At 37.6% G+C, this 24,632-nt stretch overlaps 1 protein-coding gene across 3 annotated transcripts in view; it reads right to left on the reverse strand.

Moving 5' to 3' along the window:
* Window positions 1-24,108, reverse strand: part of hecw1b (HECT, C2 and WW domain containing E3 ubiquitin protein ligase 1b) — a 36,223-nt gene extending 12,115 nt beyond the window's left edge. The window contains exons 1-12 of one of the 3 annotated variants that reach the window (XM_079611883.1): window positions 23,932-24,108; window positions 18,159-18,480; window positions 16,554-16,661; window positions 15,133-15,227; window positions 12,585-12,660; window positions 9,688-9,857; window positions 7,727-7,869; window positions 7,542-7,642; window positions 5,196-6,332; window positions 4,954-5,055; window positions 3,446-3,596; window positions 2,022-2,134 (exon numbers count right to left, since the gene is read on the reverse strand). In XM_079611883.1, the coding sequence (XP_079468009.1) occupies window positions 2,022-2,134; window positions 3,446-3,596; window positions 4,954-5,055; window positions 5,196-6,332; window positions 7,542-7,642; window positions 7,727-7,869; window positions 9,688-9,857; window positions 12,585-12,660; window positions 15,133-15,227; window positions 16,554-16,661; window positions 18,159-18,480; window positions 23,932-23,976 (2,563 nt within the window). In that variant the 5' untranslated portion in view covers window positions 23,977-24,108. Of the gene's footprint in view, window positions 1-2,021; window positions 2,135-3,445; window positions 3,597-4,953; window positions 5,056-5,195; window positions 6,333-7,541; window positions 7,643-7,726; window positions 7,870-9,687; window positions 9,858-12,584; window positions 12,661-13,096; window positions 13,207-15,132; window positions 15,228-16,553; window positions 16,662-18,158; window positions 18,481-23,931 lie in introns of those variants that run through there. The other 2 variants (XM_079611884.1, XM_079611885.1) reach the window with 2 other exon arrangements.
* Window positions 24,109-24,632: the final 524 nt, after the last annotated feature.

The following is a 24,632-nucleotide window of genomic DNA, read 5'->3' on the forward strand; positions in this document are numbered from 1 at the left end:
ATGGTAAAATGTGTTAAACGGAGCTAAGAAAATGATACTCTAATTGGTAGCTGGAGGCATTATCAAATGGCCTGGAAAAGAGCATTCTGCGTTGGATTATGTGCAGAATTACTTTTTTTGTAAATGAAGACTAAAACAAAAAAGTTGTGACTGACATGAGGGTGAGCAAATGATTTTCACTTTTGGGGGTACTCCGTGTGCAGTGCATTTGCAGATTGTATGTAGGTACGTTTGCAGTGCAGAAGCAAGACGGGCTCATTGTCCTTTCACATAAGAAGCGTTTGCAGTGCGCAATTGATCAGCGGCTGTATACCACAAATACAACATTAGTTCTCTATTCATTATTTTGATTTCAAATCCAAACATACTGTAGTTAAAGTTACTGAAAACACTATTTCAGCATTGTGATTCTCTACGTACATAACACAGGAATACAATCTTTCACACATTACAAACATAGATTAGAAACTATTGCACCCATCAGATTAAAAAAGGTTAGAGAGAAAAGTACACAACAGTATTACTCGCGTTCTCAATCGAGAAACTCATTAACTAATTTTTTGCTTTCTGCAAAAAATATCATATATCTATGAAAAATTTCAGTCAGGATTCAGGCCCCATCATAGCACAGACACTGTGCTCATTAAAATCTGAGTAAAGCTGCATCTTAATACCAGTTTTACTTGATCTTTTACATACTCTTAGATCGATTACAAAATTACACCGGTATTCAGGGACAGGTATTAGGGGGGTTTATATTGTGCCTATCTGACTGTTACCATTCTGTTTATTTAAACAGGGAATTATCCAAGTTAACATCAGTAAATTATGGAGTGCCACAAGGGTCTGTTTTAGGCCCTCTGCTATTTTCAATATACATGCTGCCTCTTGATAATATTTTTTTAGAAAACATGGAACTAATTTCTTACTCTTTCTTACTAACACACTTGGATAATTTTGAGATTTCATCTGGTCATAATGTGTATATATATATATATATGAGATGCACATTTTCTTTCGATAATTATATTTCATATGTTACAAAAACAGACTTCTTCCACCTCATTGCTAAGCTATATGCTATCTTTTTCTGATGCAAATAAATTAGTTCATGCATTCATAGCACCTCTAGACTGGATTACTGTAATGCATTACTAGCTGGTTGTCCTGCATTCTCAATAAAAAAGCTACAATTGGTCCAAAATGCAGCTGCTAGAGTTCTTACCAAGTCAAGAAAATATGATCATATATTCCCAATTTTATCATCTCTACATTACATACATTACAAAGTATTGCTACTGACCTATAAGGCCCTAAATTGTTCAGTTTCTGTGTATTTAACCAATCTTCAATTACCCTACAACCCTTCAACCTCTTTAAGGTAAAAAAACCTCTGGACTTTCGGTAGTACCTAAGATATCGAAGTCCTCTAAAAGAGGGAGAGCGTCTAAAGACACATCTCTTAAGCCAAGCGTTCACATAATGCATCTCATAACCTTGTACTCCAGTTATATCAGATGAAATGCACATGAATATCTTTTGCTTGAAATGTTATGAACAGCAGCTACGCTTATTTTTTCCATTTGTTTTTTCTGTCTCTACCTCCGGATGCTCATCCCGAGGTAACTAGAGAGCACGCCAGCTTCATTTTGGATCCAGCCTCTTACGAAGATTTCAGATGACCCAACACCTCTGAAGAGATGACGGCAACTCCTGCGAGGACTTCAGATGACGCCAACTCTGAATCAACATGCACCACTGCCAAATTTTCTATATATATTGTAACGATTATGATCACAACTTGTAATAATTGCTTTAATGAGATCATTGTTTCTGCCTAGATGAATACATCGTATCAGCTAACTGCATGATTTGTAATATCTTAGAACTGTACACTATATCATATAGACATTACTTTGAGTCACCTTACACTTCAAAGCTGCTTGGAAACAATATTAATTTGTGAAAAGGGCTAAACAAATAAATGTGAATTGAATAGAACTGAATGTTTATGAAGTTACCGGTTGTTTGTGGAGGCGAGTCCGTTTCAGTGTTGGCTGGTCTCTCGTTGCGGGGGCTGCCTGACTCCTCATCTCTCCTTTCTGTGGCCATCGTCCTCTGGATGGTCTGATACCTGACAAGTGTACACAAGTATTGTTATAGTCACAAATATCAGTACAGTAAGACTCCCATCATAAAAATAATTTACAACTATTCTACTATCGCATACCCTCACCCTTATGCTGCTTAATGGTACAGTAAAGTGTGCTTTAAGAATAATCTAAATCTGTCATCCACTGCTTGTGGACTCTTAAAATAAACAACCTTTAATTATATTCTTTGTGGAAACATGACCTGAAAATCACTTCTGCCAACATCCTATATTGTTGACCTGTAGGTGGCAAAAGAGTGCATGTTTATAAGCCCATGTGATCATACTTGTTGTATAGAAAAATGCAATGTCCGGACAGAGTCTGTGCTTAAAGCAGAATTTGACCCATGGAAGTGTAAGTTTCACATTTGAATGTGAAAATGAATCATTGGCTTTGAATTATGCAATTACTACAGACGTTGCTGTAGATACTTATGTTATGTGCCCATTTCTTTTAACTACAGCAACTGCTTCCCTTTAGTGCTAAATATAACTCTTGCAATAAACCACTTGATGCTGCCCAATACAGTGATTTTACCACAGTTAAGGGATGGTGTGAGGGACAGAACAACAAACACATTTAACATTTTCTTATGTCATTTTTGCATCTCAAGTAAATAAACTTGAGAATGCTTAGATATTTGTACTGAAAAACAAGACAAAAATACTGAGTAAGAAAATCAGTTGTTGCAACAACAGCTTAATGATAAAAGACACCAATGTGCAATAAATACATTTTTAATAATGAAATGAAAGAGTTATTATTCATCAAGTCATATAAGCCTAAATGTAGACTGTTTACTATTGTAAAGGCAAGGGTCAAGTTGGTGCATTATTAGAGTACAGTTAGCCTGGGAAAACCCTGACAAATATCCTGACTCAAATCGAAACGTTGATTTCAATCACAATCACAACCGTTGAGGCGGGCTTTACACGATGACGATCGCTCTGATTGGTTTTAGGTCTTTCCAATTGCGCCCAGAGGCATTTGAGCGACGTCCGTTGGTGACGCCCCTTTGGAAATGGGCTGTGAATGAACCTTCCCCAGACCCACTCTCAGTTACAACTGAGAAGGGTCTGGTGTCAACCATGCTAGAGTACAGTGGCTCATTTAATCAGATCTGTGAGTCAGAACTATCCATTTTATATTATATAATTAGATTATATGTACATCACAGGATGCACCATGAATGCAATCCAACTGATCTGTATTCCAGATTTTTTGTAAAAGAAGTGTAAAATTTTGGTTTACTCAGAAAACCATAGGAACGGCTGATAAACAGTGCTGTTTACCTCCTGTTGAGCTGCTCCATCTGTTGGACGGAACCAGACCTGCGCAGGCCATCCGGCGTGGCTGCGGACGTGGGCCGTTGCCATGTGGTGGTCCGGTTAATGTGATCCACGTAGAAAACACGACCGTGACTGTCGATACGGGCCTCCCAGTCTGAGCATGCCAAACAAAACACAAACACACATTTGATGCCAAAGTCAATATTCTGGTCTGCCAGGCAAAAATATTGAAGTATTTGATTTCCAGTATTGAAGTTTGATTGCTTAATTTTTTATATATTTTAACTTTAACTTTAATTGTATTATTTAGCATTATTTAGTGCCTTCATTATTTAGAACACCTCAAAAATTCCCTCAATGTAGGATGTTTCAGATTTGACTCATTTTTTGGGTAAATTACACAAACACACACACCCAAACAGTATGAAAATAAAGAGACAGACAGAAGCTGTCTGTCTGATGTCTTTGAAAGCAGACTTGCTTGAGTGGGTTACGGCATTACAGTAATCAGTGCCGAATATCTCACAGTGTGGGTTAGTAAGAGTGAGACTGACAAGAAAGTTTGTTTGCGTCCAAGTGGTTGTATTTTGACTCTCTACGGCTTTGAAATACAATCAAGGGCGGTAAACCAAAAGAAAGTGATACATTTGGATGGATTTCGCAGTTTTGATGATGCAATATTTTGCAATTTCAACAATTGAACTTCCATCTGAACTTCCAATTTAAAAGGCAACAAAATGTATAAAAAACAATTACTTTCTGCAAATAAATAAAGCATGGGTTAATATCATGCGATGGACGTTTTGCTCATACAGTATCTGATGTTTCGTAATAGACATAGAACCTCATATTATTCATTTAAAAATGTATGTGATAATTGAGGTTTTTGAAAATCTTTATTTATAAATGATTTTTTTTAAAAAATCAATCAAATTAATGCAATATAAAAAAGTTACATGTACTACCATTCAAAAAGGTTGGTGTCTGAATTTCTTTGTTTTTGTAAGAAGTCTCTTTCTCTTATGCTCACCAAAGCTGCATTTATTTGGTGAAAAATACAGTAAAAAAGTAATATTGTATGTCAAAATTTTATTTATTCCAGTGATGTCAAAGCTGAATTTTCAGCATTATAACTCTTTCCGCATTATAGCTCTCTATAACAGTCTTCAGTGATCCTTCAGGAATCATTCTAATATGCTGATTTAGTGCTCAAATACATTTCTTCTTATTATCAAATCTTATTAGCAACGTAGTGCTGCTTAATATTTCTGTGGAAACTGTGGAATGAATCTATTGATAAACAGAAAGAACAACAGCATTCATAGAAATCATTGTAGCATTATAAATGTATTGACTGTCACTTTTGATCCATTTAATGTGTCCTTACTGAATAAAATTATTAATTTCTTTAATATACATATTATTATTTTGATAACTATGTATAATTTATAGGCGAATCACCTATAGTACATTGAATACATTACAGTGCGTGATGAGACAGCAGAACTTACTTGGGGGCAGCGGCTCGTCTATGGTGGGATAGTGATGTGGGTCGGGCCGCAGTGCTGGTAGCTGGCTCACTGCAGGATGGTTACAAGGCAAAGGACATTCTCCTAAACATACCACAAACACAAGCCAGGGCATTCTTCATAGATACTTTAGAGTATCTGCTAAAGGGCCTAGATCTTATTTTAAAGAAACAAAAACAAAAATAACATGATCTACTGTACGCATGGAAACCCAGTCTACTCACTCCTACTGCTTGGACCAGCTACAGGTGATTCTCCATTATCCATAATGCCATGCGGGCTCTGGACGTGACTGTCTGGCGCCTCCTCCCACTGACAGCTTCCATCCCCAGGCTCCCGGCTCTTAGCGCCTTGTCCGGTCTCTCCCTCGAATCCCAGAATACCGTTCACCCTGTCCATCTCGTCCTCGTCATCCTGTGAGGAGAACACAGTGCTCTCCGATCTACGTGCGCTGTCTAGAGACGGCGCCCGCACGGGGCCCGAGGCCCTATGTGCCATATGACTGCAGCAGGGCACCGGGCTCAAATCGCATTCGCTTTCCCCTGGTGACCTTTGAACTCCGGTTTGGCCCTCAGCCACGAGCGGCTGCCCATCTCCGTCGAGCATCTGAATGAGGTCGGACAGGCGCTCGTGTGAGCGGCTGCGGGGAAGCGTCCTGCGGGGGCCGTTGGGTGTTAAAGCATGAGGCTCAAGAGTCGCACCCTCTTCCTCCTCCTCCTCCTCCTCTTCCTCCTCTACGCCCTGCGGCCTGTCGGGCTTAAGCCCAGCTGCATCTCCTGGTTGAGTGGATGGCAGGCTGTGCAGCAGGTGGTGGATCCGGATGTAATGGGAGCGTGGCGTCTCGGGTTCTCCGCAGGCTGAAGCGATGACCGTCTCCAGCTCAGACACGGGTAAAGAGCAGGGTCGTGGCTTCCGTCTCGGTGTGGTTCTGATCCTGAGCGAGCAGCCTTCCTCTAGATCCACCTCTGGTTCCTCTGAAACCGGCTGCGTGTCCGAGATCGCCTCCTCTTCGGCTCCAGCAGGAGCTCCTGAAGAGTCTGCAGGTTCTTCGGCAAAGGCACTATCAGTTTCTGCCTCTTCTTGGACCGTCTCTTCTGCGTTTATGTTGGCCTCATCTTGCTCCATTTGTTCGCGGCTCTCGGCAACTGCCTCCTGCTGCTCTGTCTCTAAAGGCTCTTCCTCTATCGCATCTGCACAGCTTTGCCCAGATTCAGCGTCCATGGGCATCTCTACAGAAGCGGTATCTCCATCTAAGGGCAACTCTGGGGCCTCCTGGTCTAAGCTCATGGTGTCTTCTGCTTGAGGTTGGACTTGAGCTTCTGCCACTGGCTGCTCTGTGCTAAGAGACATGTCCTCATCATCTGTGGAGAGGACAGAAATCTGTGACCTACATGGTACAATGCATACATGACAATACCGTCTATTAAAGATGCACAATTCTGGCAAGCATATGACTTTTTGATGTTATCATGAGTGGTCTGATCAGACCAGTATTAGAAGCCAATAACATGATGGTTTATGATAATTAACTAAACTACCGCTCAAATGTTAAGGGTCAGCAATGAATACTTGACTGTTAACAAAATTGACAGTTAAGACATTTATAATGTTACAAAATAAATAACAAAATTCAAATAAATGCTGTTTAAAACTTCATATTCATCAAAAAATCATGAGAAAAAAAATCTATTATGATTTCCAGATTTTTTTTTACAATTTGTGAATGGCCGTTTCTGATTTGAAGTCCATCAAAGTGCATCTATCCATGATAAAAATAATCCACATGGCTCTGGGGGGTTAATAAATGTCTTCTGAAGTGAAGCGATGCGTTCGTGTAAGAAAAATATTCATATTTAAAACTTAAAACGACTAAAATAACTAGCTTCCGGCAGACGACCGCACGCATACGGAAGTCGACTTACTTTACGCCACTAGAGTAACCCGTGACGCATATATGACGTAGGATGTAGCAGTAGCGCAAGTTTAGACTCATCTCGCGGCTCAAACAAACAGACTCAAGCTCCTCTGACATTTCTCTTTAAAAGTTATCGTTTACTTCTAATTTGTGACTGGTGTTTTGTTTTGCTCTATCCTCTACGCTTCCGCGTTCGTCATTACGTTGTGCGTCAAGGTCAAGCGTCACTCTTTCGCCACAAATCGATGCGTACGGCCGTCTGCTGGAAGCTAGTTATTTTAGTCAATAAAGTTTTAAATATTCATATTTTTCTTACACGAATGCATCGCTTCACTTCAGAAGGCCTTTATTAACCCCCCAGAGCCGCGTGGATTACTTTTATCATGGATAGATGCACTTTAATGGACTTGAAAACAGAAACGGCCATTCACTGCCATTATAAAGCTTGGAAGAGCCAGGACATTTTTTGATATAACTCTGATTGTATTCGTCTGAAAGAAGAATGTCATAACATTCTTCTTTCAGACAAATACAATCATATACACCTAGGATGGCTTGAGGGTGAGTAAATCATGGGCTAATTTTCATTTTGAGAGAAATAACCCTTTAAGGATTTATTATGTTTAATAAAAGGTAGAATAAAAACTGGAATCACCTGGGTGGTTGGAGGAGGTAATCTCAAACCTGAACTGCAGCTGGCCACTGACATGCTCTGTGGGAAGCCTCCGACCCAGAGTGTAACTGACCACTCGATCACTATTAAAACACACAAGCAACTCAATAGCATAACACATTTTCTTTTTCAGTTTAGTTTAGGTTTGATTTTCTGTAAGTAAGTACCCGATAGCATGCTTCTCCAGTAATCTTTGCACTGGCATGGACAGCTTGCCCAAGAAACGCTTTATGATGGGTCGGCTTTTGGCAAACTTGTCCTTCACCTCAATCTCCAACACATCCGTGGGCAGAGACACAAAATTAAAGCGCTATGAGAAAGAAACACAAAGACACAGAGGAAGAAACTGCAATCATTATAAGAAGAACTTGTAACCTAATATGAAAAAAAAGTACCGTAAACTTGTTGGTATATCAAGCAATTGCGCATTTTACAAAGTAATGTGAATGCAATGTGAGAAGTCATTCTTCATCGTACAATAGATGGATGTTGCTGTTCAGGAAACTGTCTTTATTTACAAAAGTAGAAGTGGTAACAGATAAAATGGTCATAAAAGCCACCCAAATACATTATATATATATATATATATATATGTGTGTGTGTGTGTGTGTTAATATTTGGAGTTTGGCTGTGTTGGCACTTTAAATATTAACAAATATTAAGTTGTATGGGCAGTTGATGCATAGCATGTCTATTGACCTTCTAGTTTTTTAGTCAAAAACATTAACATTAAGTTTTTAATGTTAAACATTAAGTTTTTAGGTTAATTTAATTTAACCAATAATAATTGAGAACTGAAGTCCAGCTATTATGATCACCCATCAAAGATACAGCACTAACCAAAGGGTCTCACTCAAATCTCTTCAAAAACTGATAGAAAGGAAACAAACCCGCTCTACATCATTCATTCCCCATATCTTGACCTATTTCAATCCTCTGCTGTAAGGCGATCTCCTCTACTCATCACAAATCTAATAAGAGCACTTAGCGGAGGACAATATCATCCAGAAACAGCCACTCTACAACATGAAAACAATCCCATCAAATCCAGGTGATCTCATCTCATCTGCGGCAAAAAGATGTAGTGATGTGAATTGTAAGGAATTTAACGATCCGGATTCTCAATCCATTTAAGAATAACGGTTATTTATCTTTTGATAAAGCACCAAATAATTCATCCTAATTACATATACTATCTATTACCTTTCGAAAGTTTGGGGTTAGTAAGATTTTATTTTAAAAATAAATTAACACTTTTATTTAGCAAGGATGTATTAAAATGATCAAAAGTGACAAATAATGTTGTCCTTATGAACTTTCTATTCATCAAAGAATCCTTAAAATCATGGTTTCCACAAAAATATTAATCAGCACAACTGTTTTCAACATTAATAATAATGAGCAGTAAATCAGCATATTAGAATGATTTCTGAAGGATCATGTGACACTGAAGACTGGAGTAATGATGCTGAAAATTCAGCTTCGCATCACAAGAATAAATTACATTTTAAAAGATGTTAAAATAGAAAACCATTTTAATAATGTACGGTAATAATATTACACAGTTTTAACTGTTTCTTGATCAAATAAATGCAGCGAAAGGAAGAGAATTCTTTCAAAAACAATACATATATTTTTACCCTACACAAACTTTTGAAAGGTAGTGTACATTGTTTATATACCATTAATTAAACAAAAGTTCTATTTGTGTATCTATATTCTCTCTAAATGGGTCTGTTAGTGAGCAAGCCATTTTAAACCAATGATTTTGTCTGTGACTCAAATCATACAGTTCCCATATTTGTTTATAAATAGATCTGATTCTCAATTCCCAGCCCTACAAAGATGACATGCTGTCTAATGAAAACAGAAAAAGATTTGAACTAAATCCGGTCCGTCAGTCAGCAGGACAGTGAGCCGTGTTTGGGATTCTGCAGTGACGCATCAAGTTAATTTGAAGAATGAAGGATTTACATGACAAATTCCATGTGGAATACAAAACACCAGAAGGGCAGCGTTGGGTTAAACGTCTGTGAATAATAACAGTGGGACCAGATATTGTTTTATAAGGATTTATATATGAGCATGTTTAATCTACAGTGTGTATGTGCTTGTTTGTTTCCCATACCTCCCTCTGCCAAACGGGATTAATGGTATTGCAGACGATGCCTGATCTCTTCTCCTGGCCGTGGTGAGGCAGGGCCGGGAAGATGCTGTGCTTGCCGGGGTGGATGGCGATCTTCAGGTAGGGGTCGGGGTTAAAAAACATGCCTTTCTTCAGCCCGGTGGCCTGGAAGTCTGACCACAACATAAAGGCAGAGAGATGAATTAGATTTAGAAGTCAAGTCGCTTTATTTTTATAGCACTTTATACAATATAAATTGTTTCAAAGCAGCTTCACAGTGATAAACAGGAAAGTAACATAATTAATGATGCACCAAATATGAGAAAGATTTAAATTAGTGTCATCATTCAGCTCAATTCAGATCAGCATTGATTCAATTCAGTTTAATAACTGTGTAAAGTTCATTCAATATGAAACAAGTTCAATTCAGCTATAAGCAGCTCTATTGAAGACAGTAATGATGTTATTCAGCTCCAGTCAGTTCAGTGTTGACTCAAATCAATTCAATTACAATGTTGATGTTTAAAAATAAAAAAAATAAAAAAATACAAAAAGCAGAAGACAACAGTGTCATTATTCAGATCAATTCAGGTCAAGTTGTGTTTTTCAAGTTTACTGTCAGTGCAGTCACATCAATAATTTTGCTGGATATTAAAGGGGTCATGACATGAAAAATCTAATTGGCCTTGAACTTTTGACATACAAGAGGTCTTTGTACTTATATATCCTGCAAGTTTCATAGCATAAAACGTCTGTCTCATTACAAACAAAGCATCTATTTAATCAAGCTCCAAAAGCTATTTGTTTAGATAGTGGGATTTGTGACATCACACGGACAAATAAATTTGCATATGCTTAACCCCAGAGCAACTGGTTTTCAGTTGCTTAACGGCTGACATTTGCCTTCACCGGATGTGACGCGGTCTACTGGATACAGTTTGCACAGATGTACGTTCAGTTTCAGACTCCATGCGCTTAAGTCTGCTGACAACAGGACAAATAAAAAAGAGTGAAAGAAAGTTTGCTTTGGCGCATCCAGTTTAAACAGTTTGTTTGCATCTCTGTACAGACTTCAGAAGGAACCCAGCATCAGGAACAAGTGGATGGTTTATTTTAATAGCCCCCCGCGTCTGAGGATTATATATTATTTTGTAAACAAGGCACAGTATAATGGAGAGTTCGCAAAGAAACTTTTGTTGAAAGATGAAGCAGCCAACTGTATTGGATCTGACAGCAGCTGCATCACAAACCACAAGTAAATTATTTCATAATGCTTTGTCTATAAATTACAGTTTTATATGGATAATGTATACGGCCAATCATAACAGTGGCCGTTTACTGACAAGCCTTAAAGGAGTCGCCCCTTAAAAACATATTTCAGACAGATGGTCAAAATCAAGGTAAAAAAAAAAAAAAAATCCACATATACTGTAAATATGTTTTTTTATGTGTGCAAAAAATGTTCATTAACATTATTAGTGGACTTCAAGAACCATATTAAAGCAACACCAAGGAACTTTTCCTCTGCGGTCGCCCTACAGGTTGGAAGCGGAATTGCTCATTACCGTTGTCGTAAATAATTTAGCCTACCGCAGCAACTGTCGCACGGACGCTCGCTGTTTATCCAGCACCGGCTTTGGATTGAACCAAGTTCCACAGACAAGGTAGAGTATGATGCATGATTTTATGAAAGTTTGATGTATTACGACATCAGAAATTAATAAAAACAAAATAATGACTATTGTAACGCTTGACGTAAAGCAAGGCAAATTTGTAGTTTTCTTATGTCTCATTAGAACTACAGAAACGCGACCCGATCTGGCAATCTTACATATTGTGGTTATAGCAGATAACGGACCACAAAGCGTAGGCATAAGTGCCTTTCACCCTGTTACGACATGATGAACCACTGAACCACTGAAAAGATTTCAGTGGTTCGATTTCAATGAGTTTTCTTATGTCTCATTAGAACTACAGAAACGCAACCCGATCTGGCAATCTTACATATTGTGGTTATAGTAGATAACGGACCACAAAGCGTAGGCATAAGTGCCTTTCACCCTGTTACGACTTGATGAACCACTGAAACGATTTTGGAAACATTATTTTAAGGTAAAACAATCTTCCTTAGTGCTGCTTTAAAATTACAACAACAACAAAAACGTGTCATTGCCGCTTTAAGTGTCTTTTAGACCTTAACAGGCCGAATATAACTGGATTAAAAGAAACAGAAACAGACACAGACCACCATATAAAAGAAGAGAATTGAGCAAAAGATTACATGGCAGAACAAAACAGGCATTGAGAACATAAAGAATATACAAGAGAAAACAGAACAAAATAGCATAGAACAGAATGCAACAAAACAGTATAGAACACAATAAACAAAAGAACAAAATGGAACAGAACAAAAAAGAATAACAAAATAAATCAAACAGAACAAACTACCAACAGAATAGAACAAGATAAAACAAAACAAAAGAGAATAGAACAAAAATAGAACAGAAAGAACACATAATCACAAGTCACAAAAAGTAAAAAAAATAACAGAATAGAACAAAATAAGAGAAAAGAAGAAAACAAAATAATCCAGAATATTAGAACAGAATAGAACATACGTATTTATCATTACATGACCAAGACCAAATTTGCATCTTAAAATCTCCTAAATTGCTCAATTGAACACTGGTTTCCCAAAAGTACCTTGCAGAAGTGGTCTTTTGTAAGGAAAGAAACAAGTAATTGAGGTAAACATGTTCCTATAGTTGTTTACAGGAGACTGCCAGCACTGGATCCATAATGAAATCCCCTGGATAAACTAAATATAGAAGCCCCATGAATATTGATAAAGCTTAATGATCGACTGTCTGGTCATACCAGTTTTGTATGGAAACACACACCTGACAGAGAGAAGCTGATGAGTCTTCTTCTGCCTTGACTCTGAGGTACGTCATCTGTGGCCACCGGCTTAAACACCTGACGGCAGAAAGTTCAGTGCGTCAGATTTCATTGGAAACAACAGCTTCACACATTTTGCATAATATCAGCGGTCCATATCCTGATAAAAAATTACGTTAGAACAGCGTTTTAGGGCAAATCAGTCACAATCTCACAGCATTATATTTAAATATCTTAACATCATGGAGACAATCTCTCAGTTCTCAGCAAAAAAAACATTGTAATTTTGTTCCTCATTGCAACAATAAAAAAAATTGAGAATGAAACATTTTTCATGAAGGTTTAAAAATGTGCCTCAGCAGCAATTGAGATTTTCTTTTGTAAAACATTTGTCTTTTTGACTTGACTCTTTTAGGTCAGACGTTACCATTCTTACATTACAGCCATTCTTAATAATGCAACCAGCCAACAGGTTAGTAACTAACGCCGAAGCGTTGAAATATGTTCCTCACACATTCATTTAAATGAAAACTCAAAAAGCCGCAAGCAGATTCTGACATCCGGTGGGACAGAAACTGACAGGAAGAGAGAAAGATATCAAGGATGATTAAGTCTTTAGTGCTCTGAAATGCAGTGATCAAAAATATAAAATGCTCAAAGTGCACCTATTATGCTTTTGTTTTCTGAATATTACCTTTCATGCAGTGTGTAAAATAACTGTTTGTGAACGTAAAAAGTCTGCAATGTTTCAAAGTTCAAAGTACATGATAAAAAGAGTTATTTGTCTCCAAAAAGAAAGAACCAATTCTGAACTGTCAAAACGAGTCGTCAGTAATTCCTGCACGAACCTGCTTAGGTTTGTAACAAATTTGCATAATGCGAGGCCTATGGTCTTCATTGGCTGCCTGCGGACAACGACCCGCCCTCAAACACTGTAGTTGTAGCTGAGGCCTGGAAAAGGGGTGATGCTGCAATGTATATTATGATAAATCTAAAGTGTTTTTGACCTTTGATACATGTAAACCTATTGTAGGAGACCTCCAAAAACAAAATTAAATCTTAAAAATAGCATAATAGGGGCACTTTAATGAAAACGATTGATGTAATGTGAACCTATGTGTGGGGAAACCTAATTTTGAGTTGATAAAAATGTGTTCCTTTCACATGTGGAAATACAATTTTAAAGGGGTGGTAAAATGCCAAATGCCATTTTTAAAATAAATCTCTGATGTCCCCAGAGTGTGTGTGTGAAGTTTTAGCACAAAATACCCCACAGATATTTTTATATAGCATGTTAAAGTTGTCACTTTTTGAGGGTTTGCAAAAACGCACCGTTTTGTGCCTGGCCCTTTAAATGCAAATGAGCTGCTGCAGAGGGCGGGGTTTCAAGAGCTCGCCTCGCGTGTGTTAGCAGCTGCGATTACCTCACACAGACACACTAAAATGCAGACACACTCAGAAACTGTTCTGCCTTTAATGTTAAAACGGAGTCAGACAAAGATGGAGAGACTCAAGAAGAAGTGACAACATGTAGAAGCAACAGGACGTCTCTGAATGGTTAGTTGATGAATTTATGTTGCTGATGTGGAGTTAACTATCTTCAATTAGCATATTCTGTCATGATAATCTATAAATCGCTCGTATAGGAACTGTTGTGAGATGGACACAGAGTGACTTTCTATTGCATGTGCAAAGATGGATGCTAAAGTTTGAGCTGACTTACAAATGTGCTCTTATACAACAACTCTTCCTCTTCTCAACCCCGTTCAGGGGGCGGGGTTAATGTACATTTTAGGGTTGCTGATGTCACTAACCCAGGAGGAATGTAGTGTAGTCCCTACCAGCCGTTTGTTGTAGTCCTTTTCTTTAAAAGCAAATGTCTTCCTTCCTTTGCTTTGAACTTTGAGTGTTGTAACTATGCAGATGTTGTTTATGCTCAAACAGCAACATTACACACTGACTAAATTTAGAAAAGTGAAATCATACTTTACCACCCTATGATTTCATTTTTCTAACTTTAGTTAGTGTGTAATGTTGCTGCTAAATTGCTTGGTATTTTGAGCTAAAACTTCACACACTCTGGGTGATATCAATCAGATATTTATTTTACATCTTGTGAAAAGGGCATTACACCACCCCTTTAAGGTGAAAAACACATCACTTGTGTCCTGTAAGTGTAAATGACACACTTTACCTTTAAGAAACAAAAAGAGAGTTCAGTTCACTCTGTGGTTATGGAGGTATGGAGGCCTGTATTAAGCCATCAAATGATAACCTGAGATTATCTGCAGCATTAATCCTCTGAGAAACAGATGGCACGGACTATTCTCCTCTTGAAAAACTCTTGATGAAATGTGACGCAAGAAAAAACAGCTGCATTCTCCTCACATCTGTAATATCATGCAATGGAATCACCGCAGAGATGCACACATCAGGAGGTCACATGACTGATCCCTACACACTTATGTTACTCACCACTGCTCAACTAAAGGCATTTAAACCATGAAAAAAAAATAAAAGATCTAGATGTTTCTTTTTTGATTTGCTCACCGGTGCGGAGGGGTTCTTCACGGTCACGCATGGTGTGGTGGCGCGCAGGGCTCCACTCACTCCATGATAATATTTAAAACAGATTTTGGTCTCCACTGAAAAAGAGCCAAGCACAGAAAACGTCAAAGGTCACAGCGAGGAAACTCTTTGCAGATTTTACATATTTACGTTTTATTTTGCTTCCAGAAGTGCTTAACTCGTCTTGTTCACAGGGGGCCAATAAAGGCTGTCTAGAAGGTGTCTAAAAAGTTTCCAGCCCACCTAGTAAATTATAAATGCTGTCACCAGCTAGAAATAGCAAGTTGCCAATTCTACATCATCTGTGTATTGGTTGCTTACTTTTTTCAGGCCCCCAACCATCATTTGGTTGCAAAGGAAGTGTCTGGAAATGTTCGTCACTGGTTTCGTTCAAGGTAAAAATAGTTGAATGTGGTTATTTCTTAAAAGTGCACTTAAATATATCCCACCCCAATTTCCTCTTTCAATAAGAAAAACATCGACACATGAAAGAAAATGATAAAGTCTTGCTATTTGCCAAATAATGGCCTGAATTTATATTTTAATATTTAACAATGTTATAATATTTAATATTACTTTGAATATATTTTATGTTATAGGATATAAAAATAAAATTTGTCTCACATTTGACATCTGACCTGCTTTAAAACACCATGAGTGCAGTGTTCTGTTGCAAAAAAATAATAAAAAATGCATTTCTTTTGATTTGATTACATTTTAAAACACTGATTCGATTGTTAACGTTTTACGACGTCAATGTTTAGACATGCTTTTAAAATTACATTTTTAAAGTGATCCATTAAAACTGAATGCAGAAATATTAAATCAGAATATGGGATTTTATAAAGCCCCACTTCATCACTAATTTGTCCAAAAAACAAACAAACAAAAAAACAGATCTATTTTAAAACTGATTTTTTTGTGAGTTTTCCATATGTAGGCATGTTTTCTCTCTAGTATCTGTATCAGTAAAAGTGCCAAAAATAAATAGAAAAATAGAAACAGCATATAAGCCATATATGGCCTCACAGTGTAATACATGAGAATGATTTCAGGACCGTCAAGCAGAGACAGCATATACATAACCTTCAAACAGCTGAGGCTTGAGCTTTATCTTTTCATGAGACACACTATATTAAAACTAAATGTATTTTTGAGTGCTATGAAATGAGAGAGTCACACCAGAATGGATTTCTCTTCACACTTCTTGACTTGAGACATCTTTGAACATGTTAGTATGGAAGTGGTTTGTCTTGGTGTTTGTTACCATAGCAGCCATACGAACATTTACACTCACAAGCAAATCTTAGCTAATGGCATCCTGTTTGTGGGAAAATAAGTGTCAATAATGCTGCAGTATTTAATAAGAATGTTGTGCATTGTGCTGTTAAAACTGCACATACGTTCAACGAAGTAGGAGTTGGCCTCGATCTTCCAGACGATCTGACCTCTATGGGAGCCATTCACACCTCTGTTTTTGTAGTCCAGAAAATTCTCAGACAGAACCTCATCTAAAAGAAAGAGAAAAGCCTCATATCTTATTCTTCACAATTATGGCATCTAGAAAGTTCACATCTTTTGATTATGCATTCATGGTAGTTCTAAAAGATGAGAAAGCTTTTGAACTCAAATTAAAGCCAAAAAGCATTAACAGCTTTTAAAGGCCATCAGAGAACCTTTATAACACCAGACACACGAGACAAAAATATATCGCTCTCATTATAATCCAGAGTTGTTTACACGGAAATGTGTGGCCTTCAGCTGTTTTTATTTTTGCCGTTCTGCAGAGCTACTTCAGCCACTTTATTTTTTCCCTGTCTATCTGAAATACAATATACCACATATCACACATATATCATGTTTTTATATTAAACAAAAACATATTTCTTTACCAATTAATTTTATTTGTTATGAATTTTAAATAACTTTCACTATCAGTAAAAGTTTGGAATAATTTAGATTTTTTTTTCCGGACGACAGTAAAAACGGCAATAAATGTAAAACATTACAATTTAAAATCATTGTTTCTATTTTAATAGATTTTAAAATGTAATTTATTCCTGTGATCAAAGCTGAATTTTCAGCATCATTACTCCAGTCTTCGGTGTCACATGATCCTTCAGAAATCATTCTAACATGACGAATGTGCAAGAAAACATTTCTGAGTGTAGTAGTGCATGTTATACTAAACAACAGAGTCAGCTTGTATGGAAGTTCATTTCCACATCAGAGTAAAGTTTAACATGAGTCACACTGTGAGATATGAAGATGCAATTGCAAGAAATAAAGCTGCAATTATCTAGAAATAAAGTCAAACTGTGAGTTATAATTTTGCAAATATGAGAAACAAAGTAGTAAATTCTGAGAAATAAACTAGTCATTTTACTTTACTGAGGAAGAAATGGGCTTCAGAAGCTTGTGATGTTTCTGGCCTTTTACATTAAATCATTTTTGTTTCGAACCATGTATATTATGCAGTAGCGCTGAGGAATCTATAACTTCAAGAATACACTGTGATTCACAAGTTTGTGGTCAGTATTATATATATTTAAAATAAATTAATACTTTTATTCAGAAAGGATGCATTATATTGATCAAAAGTGACAGTAAAAAGCAGCCATGATAAACACCTGATTTGTATGGAGGCATCTGATGACCAAACTATTAGAGTTTGTGAATGTAAAAAATGAAGTGAGCTGGAGCGATTTGTGTTCACAAAGCATATTTTTAGTGAACCGTATCGTTAGCTGAAGGCAAACCATACTCGGATAACAAACGCTTGTGTTATCAGAAAGTTCAAAAGTTTGTGTTATCAGAAAGTTCAAAAGTTTGTGTTATCAGGCCCCCAAAACGCCGTCGTCCATTTACAATTTAAAAACACATCCCGAGTGTTCACATATGGGCCAAAAGTCCATAATTTTCCAAACATTTGAATGAAATATTCATTAAATCTGAGTCGTAACATTCAACCAGCAGTATAAAACACGACCAAACAGAAACACGCTCACCAATGAGGTACATGCCAATCCAGTCGCCCGCGTCCACTTCCTCCTTGATGTCCCAGCAGAGGGTGATGTCCTGCGTCTGACCGATGGTGTAGCTGGAGGTGCTGACGGTGAGGGTGGAGCGGCAGTGGGAGGTCACGAGGTCAGTGTCGCTGGTGGAGCGCAGCACGGCCGCCTCAGAAACGCCATTCTGGAAGTCCACGTTGGGGAACTGCTCAGGGTTGAAACTGTGCCGAATCGGGTCCTTACATCGCCTCCTGCCATGAGATGCACGAGATGGAGAGGCCATTGCTGCGAGCCCGAGAAACCTGTTCTGGTACAAGTTCTGAGGAAAAATCAAGAGGCAAGAGTAAATCAGGATGTATCCCATCATTGCTATCCGCAAATGCTTTTTTGGAACTTATGGTGTGCGAATCCAACTGTCCTGCGAACAATCCCGTCCTGGAGATGCTGTGCTAATGCAGGCTTTTCATGGTCAGCTCAGAAAAGACAAAGCCGCTGGGAGCGAGGCAGGTCGGGACATGTTTGAGGGGGAAAAAAGCAGCTGAGACACTACATGTCACCAACAGGGGACCAAGAATATCGTTCTATAGCGCAAGACATCTACTTCAGCCGGCAAAAAACATCTGCATTGAAAGATTCTTCTCAAAGAGCAAATTATATGTGTGTATTGAACATATAAAATGGATGGATACTAAAAACCCTTGTGACATTCCAAACCCGTAAGACTTTCGTTCATTTACCACTTTATTTACAGAATATTAATCTCCAATGCGCGTTCAGCGCGTGTTGGAGATTACATTTTACATTTACATTTATGCATTTGGCAGACGCTTTTATCCAAAGCGACTTACATTGCATTATCCTATACATTTATACATAGGTATGTGCAATCCCCTGCGATCGAACCCACTATCTTGCGTTGTTAACGCAATGCTCTTACCACTGAGCTATAGGAAAGCAATTTTGTAAATAAAGTGATAAATTATGTTTTTTTGCGCTGCTAACAAAGCAGTCGCTTCACTTCATAAAATTAAGAACTGGAGTCACATGGATTACTTTAATGATGTCTTTACTACCTTTCTGGGTCTTGAAAGTGGTAGTTGCGTAGCTGTCAGTGGAGGGACAGAAAGCTCTCAGATTTCATCAAAAATATCTTCATTTGTGTTCTGAAGATGAACGAAAGTCTTACAGGTTTGGAACGACATGAGGGGGAGAAACTAATGACAGAATTTTCATTTTTTGGTGAACTAACCCTTTAACATAGTACTCAGATTTCATGTTTCTTTTAATATCTTTTGGAAAATGAATTTGTTTCTCCACAGAACACAAATTCATTTTTTTTATACAGAATAGGCTATACTGTTCATTTGTTTACTGTTAATTGTTTTTATTTCATAACCCATAACATGACAATGGCACTATATAACTTCTGATATATCAGATATCTTTAATGTCACTACATTTAAATGATATAATTTGACATAAACTTACTAAAATAACTTATTAAAATATTTTAAAGAAGTATCTTATGCTCACCTATGCTGCATATTTGATTAAAAAACAGTAATAGTAATGTCAGTATTATTACAATTCAAAAATAAATAACTTGTTTATGTTTTTTATTACGAAAAGAAGGCAAACAATATGAAGTTTAAAACCTATATAGAAATCTGTCTTAGTCAAAATATGAATGTGTGGTGAGTAAATATAGTATAACTGAGTAACTCAATAACTTGATATGCTATAACTGCAACATAATACATGATGTGTCAGCCTTTCAATGACTTTTGGAAAAGGACTTGGAAAATTTCCTCCACAGAACGCACAAGTAGAATATTTCTTACAACATTATGCCGCTATAACAAAAATATAAGGAACAGTGTTGAACCGTGTTTTTGTGACAGGTGCAGACGAAGTCATCTCGAGTGATACAACAATGACCTGCGGTGTTTGTCGCAATAAAGAAAAACAACTCAAATGTATCAGTTATTACTGCAACCCTGGTGTGCAGTCACCAAATGCAGAATCTTTCGGATTCACAGCATAAGCCGAGACTTCACTTCCTCCTCCTCACCATCCCAGTTTGCATGAAGCCTGCAGAACAACATGAACTCACACAACATGAACTTGAAGCCCCTGTTAAACAGCATAAAACTGCACTGCAAAATATGTACGGTAGACTAGATTAATCCACACAAAGCACACTCAGCAAATCCAATTTTACCCACAATCATCAGCCATTTCTACTTCCTAAATTCGACTGAGGCAATCTGGCAAATTTAGAGGACAGATAATGCTGCTAAAAAAAAAGAAGTCTAGGAAACTGAACGAGAGAAAAATGACAGACTGCACCAAAGAAAAACAGTTCAGAAAAATACAACCTGTTGAGCCGAGTTATGGTGCTCAAGGAGGCAAATATAAACATCTGTCTGCTGTTATGTAAGCTCTGAATAGCAAAATGGACAGCACTTGTGGCTTATTGCAGTTTATCAAACGATTTTACAATACTACTTTTCAAAAGCTTGAGATTAGTATGATTTTTGTTTTTAAAGAAATGAATATAGAGTGGTCCAGGTATGATGGTAGAACCCGGAAATGTCTAATTCGCCGCTGGTTCCTTCGAGATATTCCTATGGGGTTTTATAATGGGGTTTTTCAATTTATGAGTAAAATAAAGTCTGTGGTAAACATAACTTGACAATACTTTGTTGTTTTGTTCTACAACGCAGGCTACACTGCACAACACCCAAGTTGTCTTATCTAGTTACTTATTAAAAACGTACTGTATGTTTTAAAAAATGAACATAACTGCTTCAAAATTCGCATTTTCGCAATGGGTGTGTGTAATTTATTAGAAAAAGCATAATAGGGATACTTTCATTTTATGTTGACTAGTGAATCTGACCTGAAATGTGTGTTCATGAAAAGGGGTGTGAATACATGCTGAGGTCACCACAGGCCAGAAGGCCGTAGGGGTCACAACCGATCGCAGCAAAGCAATATCATTAGCAGACCTCCAGCGGTGCGGACACACGTGATCCTCGTAAAGGTTAATGAAAGGGCAGATAACAATAGAAGCCTTTTTTTTTAGTAACGAGTTCATTTCTTTGTTCCGTTTTGTTGATGGAAAATAGTTGGAATGCAAATTCAGATGCTGATTGAATCATTGTGACATGACAAAACAAATTGAATCTTTCACTGGGCGAATTTGTGTTTACAAGATGAAAGGAAGCTTTAACAACGCACCTTGCGATCACACTGACACAGATAAATTAATTATAATCATTAAGGCCCCGAGGGCAGACTCCATTCAATTCTACTGTGAGTGTCTGCGCGTCGCGCGGGATGAGATGCATTAGCGGTGCAGAGTCAGAGTCAGGCTCGTCCACGCCAAAAAGAAACCTGAGAATCTTAATGTACTTACATAACGGAGCGTGAAGGCCTACGGGAGCGGGATATTTCTCCCCAGAATACAGAGATCAAGCCACAATTCTGTTACCAAGAAGATCTGAAGTACGTAATCTCCTCTGTGACGTAGAATAGACTCTAGCATGGCACAGAACATGGCAGTAAATCTGCAAACATCTTGGAGGTTTACATTGATTTTTAATGGCATACTATCATGCTACTATTTTTGCATCTCAGTTAGTTTACAGTTTACCATGAGCATTCTGGCATCGTACACTACGAATATTGTTAGCTCTATGAAAAAACGTGTGTCGCGTTTAGACAAAAGCATGTAAATGCAATTATGCAAATCTGCATGCATTAAATGCCTGGATGCATTTAATTAACATTTGCCAAAATGTGCAGTATACAACCAGATAACACTGTGTGTGATACTGTATCCCACAATGCAATGTGCTCAATCTGAAGAATTTCCAGAACCGGAACCAATATCAGCCAAAACTGGAATACAAATGCAAAATGGCCTAATCATATTTATTTCTGAGATCATAACCGGATGCCACTAACTAACTGTATTAACACAAAAGAAGATATTTTGAAGAAAATTAGTAATCAAACAGTTAATGGACCCAACTGACGTCCATAGTATGGAAAAAAATACTATAGAAGTCAGTGGGGTCCATCAACTGTTTGGTTATACCGACGGAAAGTATGTGATTTCAGACACAGCCATAGTGCATTATTTTTAATAAGTATTCTACTGTAAATATAACAAAAAAAAATATTGAATTAATAAAAAGAGAATTATGGGAGGAAAAAAAAGGCAAATTTTCTCCTTAGAAAAGCTCTACATTGTTACAGGAATCAAAATATATTTTCATTTCAATCTATAAGACATACTAATGGAAATAATACATGGTGAAATTACATAATCGCTCTGGAATACCCTCTGGGAACTCTGGATGAAGCATCATGTATAAATAAAAACGTATGAAGTCAGTTCCCTCAACAACATCCACGTCATCATGTGAAGGTCGTTTAACAGGAAGCACTTCTGCTTGTAAAGTAACAAGACCTTTTTTCCTCTTCTAAAGCTTTTCCGTTCCTGGATGCTGATTTTACAGCGGATCAATAGACTGCTGGTCTCAGGTGAATCAATACTAATCTACCTCATCTCTGCTCCTTGCCTAAGCTCTTAACGACCCCTGAGTAACGAACACATGTCCCCAACTAAACACGGACAACCATGCTTATCATCAACCCCAGATATCAGCTTTTAACTCCATTATTATGTTATTTGTTTGTTTATTTATAACTCATAAGGCATCATTGTTCTGGTGATGAGTTTCATTTGAATGTTATTTGAAGTAAGAACATACTTTTTTAACCTTATTTGCATTCATTACATTAGGATTTAGGTGTAAGACATTTTATTATCAGGTGTAGTTTAAGCTTAGATTGTAAGGTTTAAGATGCTGTTTTATTCAGTGACTTTGTCAAAAGTTGACCTAAAATAATTATTTAATTTACAAATGGCCTAATAATGATTTGTCACTTTTGTATTTATTTACCAATTTCAGGGGATATTTTAATGACCCTACAAGTACAATAAAACCATCAAAATATGAGGAATTGTTTTTCTTTTTTAAAATATTTTAAATATGAGGGAAGAACAAATCACTAAACTTGGTACAGGTATTATCTGGCATAAAAAGCAAACAACAGCTACAGGTTTTATTTTACTTTGCAAAAAAAAAAGCAAAAGGCTTACTGGAAAAAGCATACGCTGACTACAATATAATAAGTTATTCAAATTTCGTTGGTTCTCCTTTGATTTTGTCCATAATTTCGTTGTACAACAGCCAAAATTTATATCCACACAATTTGGAATGCTTCATTGCGTTATTATCACAAATTTAAAAATCGCCTCCAGTCCAAGCACAACAATACAATAATACATGCTTACACAATCTTTAACACAGTTTACTACAATTACTGAATAAAGAGTGGGTTTAGGTGTAGTGTTACTGTGTCGATTTGGGTTTAAGGTTCAGTGTGTCGAGTGTAGGGCTCAGGAATGATGATGCTCATCTCATCTGGGCCAAAATACACACGCACGTGCACGCAAAAGCACGCGCGCGCACACCACACAAAGACGCGCGAGGCCGCGACTGATGTTGAACATCAACAGAAAAAGACCAGGCAAAATACAACAAAACAGCTTTTAAAACAGCATTATATCGCAGAGCACTACAATGCTGGAGGCCAGTGACTGTTATCGTGCTGTCATCCACTGCCTCTCGCTACAGACATGTCAAAACACGCCTGACTAGGGAACATTAGTGTGTAATACACAAACACTCACCTGGGTCAGTATCACCTGCCGGTGAATCATCACCTTTTCGTTCATATGGCCATTATCCGTCCCATATTTACCCGCACAACAGCCGCCCTTTCCTCACATTTGCCCTGTTTGCTAAGCTACCGCAGGAGATGCTACATCCTCTTTCCTGGGTACCAGGAGCCTGTAACCAATGGAAACGCTCCGTCAGATTGATTTCTGTTTTTTGTTCTTCCAGTTATGCTCATCCAGTCATCCACCCCACCCGCGCACGTACGCACGCACGCACGCGCTTTCCGCACTGAGAGTCTGAATGCTGACTGGATGACTGGACAGCGACTGGCTGCTCATTGGTCGTCCCTACTGTGAAGAAATGTGATTGGATTGGAATGTATTGGTTGGGTTTGGGATGTAGCCTTACCACACTTGCGGTTTTCTTTGCTAGGGACCACTTGGGGTCTACATGACTTATGGCCCAAGTGTTCAAGTGGGTGTGAAGACTGCCCACAAGTGTGTGTAGAACTTTGGATAACCAGATGGCACACACTTATAGTGTTGCAAAAATGCAAGTGTTTACAGAGCTTTATTCTGATTTTCAATACTTTGTATTTTAAAATAAATGTCTAAATGTCCCTATAGAAGACACAATTTGAAATTGAGTGATAAAAAAGAAGGTCCAAATGTTGTACAAAATACTTGTTTGGTATGGTGGATTCACATTTTTA

The sequence above is a fragment of the Phoxinus phoxinus genome (assembly GCF_949152265.1).
Source record: "Phoxinus phoxinus genome assembly, chromosome: 5".
Taxonomy (NCBI): domain Eukaryota; kingdom Metazoa; phylum Chordata; class Actinopteri; order Cypriniformes; family Leuciscidae; genus Phoxinus; species Phoxinus phoxinus.